The 4,159-nt window shown below is 44.4% G+C and overlaps 1 protein-coding gene across 3 annotated transcripts in view; it reads right to left on the bottom strand.

Annotated features, from left to right (window-relative positions):
- Positions 1-3,031, bottom strand: part of atl1 (atlastin GTPase 1) — a 10,082-nt gene extending 7,051 nt beyond the window's left edge. For 2 of the 3 annotated variants that reach the window (XM_053434171.1, XM_053434170.1), the window contains exons 1-2: positions 2,998-3,031; positions 639-889 (exon numbers count right to left, since the gene is read on the bottom strand). In XM_053434171.1, coding sequence (XP_053290146.1) covers positions 639-889; positions 2,998-3,031 — 285 coding nt within the window. Of the gene's footprint in view, positions 1-638; positions 890-2,991 lie in introns of all 3 variants that reach the window. The other variant, XM_053434168.1, reaches the window with a different exon arrangement.
- Between the last annotated feature and the right edge of the window lie 1,128 nt (positions 3,032-4,159).

The raw sequence follows: 4,159 nt of genomic DNA, 5'->3' as shown, positions 1-4,159 counted from the left end.
CAGCTGATCCAGTAGTGTTTGTGATTGGATGGTGAAGATCTGACTGGGAATGGGATCATCAGCATGCCTTTCCCATACTGTACATACTGTATATAGGATTTACACATATACATGTATTGTGCATTAACCGGGGTGAACAATAAGAGTTTATACAACTGGACTATACATTTGGTTTTCATTAGACTGACACAGCTGCTGCACACACTGTGTCTCTAAAGGAGATCATCATCAGGGCAAGATGGCTGCACTCGTGTCCAAGATATTTTGGCTTCATTTGTGAACAGTGGGAGGAAGTAGAGACACAATCTATGAAGAACAGAACTTAGTTGAACTCTTCTTTCTTTTATTGATTATTTGTTTAAAATCATATGAACTCCATTCTGTGACTTTCTTTCCACATTTTTCCACATTTACACAATTTAAGTTTTTTTAAATATCTAGTTATGAGCGATATCAGCTGGAGTCTCCACTCAATTTCCATTAGAGAGAAATAAACACGGTCTTTGAAGTGAAAATAAAAACCATGAGATATTAGTCTCAGTAGAAGGTGACGCTCCGACCTGCAGAGGTCAAACTTCAGCTTCACACATGCACACGGAGGAGAAGCAGGAAACCAAAGGTCAGACCGGGTCACTCACGTGGTTGTACATGTAGCGCAGCATGAAGTCCATGAGGAAGGACTTGCCCTTGCGGAACGCCCCGGCCACAGAGATGGCCACCACGTCACGGTCTCGGACCTCCTCCGCCAGCAGGATGCGACTCAGCGCCGCCTCGTCCAGCTCGAAGGTGTGGTCGTCTTTGACCAGCAGCACCTGGACGGGCCGGGCTCGTCCGTCCGGCTCCTCCTCCTCCGAGCTCCAGTCGTAGACGGGTTTGTCGCTGAGGGACCCTGGAGGACGAGTGAGGAGGGGGAGAGAGTCAGAGAGAAACTGTCCATACAACCTGTCTCTGATTGTGTTTGTGTAGATATAGATAGAGAGATGGATAGATAGATAGATAGATAGATAGATAGATAGGTAGATAGGTAGGTAGATAGATAGATAGATAGATAGATAGATAGATAGATAGATAGATAGATAGGTAGGTAGGTAGGTAGGTAGGTAGGTAGGTAGGTAGGTAGGTAGATAGATAGATAGATAGATAGATAGATAGATAGATAGATAGATAGATAGATAGATAGATAGATAGATGGATACTTTATTAATCCCGTGGGAAATTTAAGTAAAAAGATATAGAATTGTGTTGCTGATAAGTCATTTCCCTGTTGATATTCTTTCACATAACTAGGTGTGATTAGCACAGAAAGCTCAACTAATAGGTCATGAAAGTATGTGAGTGAGTGAAAAGTCAATTGAATCCATCACAGTGACAAGAAAGTTGTTTTCACCCCTGATCGTTTCTTTGTGATTTGTTTTTTTATAAAAACTACTCGACAGATTTCCATGAAACTTGTTGGAAAGATGCAACAATGGACACAAAAGAACTCTGATGCAGATCCAGAGAAAGAGGCAGATTTCAAATCAGGCGTCTTCAGCAGACTGAAATCTACGAATGTTCCAATTTGGGTTTAGATCTGAACAAAAACCTGGATCCAGTTTCCTTTAATGTGGTTTCCTGAGAGGACTGATGGATGTGTGCTGGACTGAAGGCCCCTCTAGTTCCTTCCTGTTCCATGCCCAGATCAATAGCTTCTCCCGCACCGGCTTGTTAATAATAATAACTGAATCGCTCTGTGCGTCTCATCCCATCTGTTCGCATCCAATGAGCTCATGTGCATTCAGGGCTTCTTCTTCTTCTTCCGGAGCGTTCCAGGCAGTGACTCAGTGTGATTCCGAGCTCTGCTGTCTCATGTAGAGCGTGCAGGCTGCGTGACCGCCCTGATGCAGAGACCGGATCCAGCTCCCACAATCCCCACTCGTGTTCCGCTACAGGAAACTTGGGTTGGAAGGTTTAAGTTCTGCACACACACACACACACACACACAGACACACAGAAGAAAGAGAAGCCTCACACCCATCACCCACTTCATCCTCAGCAGCCGTGCATGAGGCTGATTTCTCCAGGGTGCAGTTTCAACACAGGCAGGTCTCCTGAAGAGCCACAGTGAATTTAGGAGACTGCTACATCATGAGTGCACGGTTGCAGGGTGAATAATTTAAAGCCGGAGTAGTCCCAATGTTTTTTCCTGAAGACTGCACGTCTCCTGCGACGGCCTCACCCAGGCCCTGGCATCAATCCGCCCGCCTGCCCCCCCCCCCCCCCCCCCGCTCGGTGGACCTCATCCTGCTCCTGCTGCTGCTCTGGTCACAGTGAAGACGTCAGGAGCAGGGGTGTTGAGGTAAAGTGGGTCATATCAGGTAAAGCAGCGTTTCCTCCCTTTCTTTTTTATTCTCGTCGCCCATGAAACACTCATACACACACCTCCCCCCCCTCCCTCCCTCACCTCCCTCCCTTGCAGGCCTGGATTAAAAGAGCCACAGAGAATCAGGAGGCTGCTGATCAACATGGGTGATGCTGATGATGGGGATGAGGGCACAGATGATGCTGATGAGAGGCTATTTAGTGATGCACTATTGCATAATCCCCTCCTGTGATGACTGATCTTCACAGGAGGCTCGCCCCGATAGTAGAAGGTTATTTCCAGGCCTTTTGCAGCCTGCTCCACCCCAGGAGGGCATTTCCTGTGGCCTGATATATTAAAAAACATCCTCTGCTGAAACAGGCATTAAATATGAATAAATTAGAAGAAAAAAAAAAGATGTCTGCTTTCTTCTGCTTCACAGGGCGACACTCCAGGGATATTGGATTTAATCAGGATGGAAATAAACACACGTTGGTTTCTGGGGATGTCGAGATGAAAACAAGCGTCTGGATCAAGGAGGGAGATAAACATGCAAGTGGCTGCATTTGCCTCCAGCCCATCGCCTCGACTGGATAGGAAAAAAATGGTTCTGTGCGTCAGGGAGAGAAATAGAATAACGATGCACGTACACTCACCCCAGCTGTCTCTGTCTTTACGGTGCTTCGACATGTCTCTGGCTGAAAATCCCTCCTGTGTGTCCGGTTAGCGAGCGAGCCTGCAGTCGGTGGTCATGTGTGTAGGGTGTGGGGAGGATGCCCTGTCTCCACCGCTCCTATCGCAGGATGATGGAGCTTTTTATTCCCCCCAGTGTCCTGCAGGAGTCATATGTGCAGCCAGGGGGCGCTGTTGTCTGTTGTGTCATTGTTACTGTGCAGGAGCAGGTTAATAATGCATGCTGGGAAAATGTACATGATTTGCTGTTCATTGTTTTAAAATAAAACATTAAATATTTTCCCCTGCGGATGAAATCAAGGATATTTTCCTCTGCCCATTTAGGAAATATCTTACATGCACTCCCAGCTTTGGTCCGTAGGTGGCGGTAATGACACGGAGAATGGAAAGTATGGTGCGTTCGCGTTCTTGTATAGAATCGTAAATTATGATTTTATAATAACAAATATGATTATATTTATTTATAAGAGAAAACAGCACAGCGAGAATAAGAGACATAACAATGGTGCAGCAAATGTAAGTAAGCTTACTAATTTGAACTCTACACTTCTACTATCACTGAGGACTGAAGATGTTGATAATTCCTAAAACATTTTCTCTAATATGTTAATAATGTTAAAAAAGTTGCAGTATAAAATAGCAGCATTGAAAATGTTTAGCTGTGAACGTTGAAATGCATCAAATATAACAGAGCTGCTCATTATAAACAAAAATAAACATTTAATATGAACATTTTAATCATAAACAAATGTTCCACACAACAACAACAACCAATAAGAAGAGAAGAAGAAGAACAACAACAACAACATCAGCAACAAAACAACTAATAATAACAATAATTTATTTAACAGTTTGAGAACACAGGCAATAATAGGGATTTCATGTCTTTTGGATTTGGAGTTGTTTACATTGGCTTCTAATAACTGTAAGATAAAAATATTATATTATATTTTTATGCAGCTGTTAAAATAGAAAGTAACTTTCACTGTTTGCTTAATATTTTCCCTTTTCTTGTCCCCACCACACACTTCGGTCCTGCTCCTCGACGCGTCCCCGGTCTTCTCCGAGGCGCTCCTGAACGCAGCAGCGGCGGTAGGTGCGCAGCGCTCACCGACAGTCTGTTGC

The sequence above is a fragment of the Pleuronectes platessa genome, chromosome 11 (assembly GCF_947347685.1).
Source record: "Pleuronectes platessa chromosome 11, fPlePla1.1, whole genome shotgun sequence".
NCBI classification, from domain to species: domain Eukaryota; kingdom Metazoa; phylum Chordata; class Actinopteri; order Pleuronectiformes; family Pleuronectidae; genus Pleuronectes; species Pleuronectes platessa.
The sequence above is the reverse complement of the archived record's forward strand: the minus strand, read 5'-3'. Positions and strand labels throughout refer to the sequence as shown.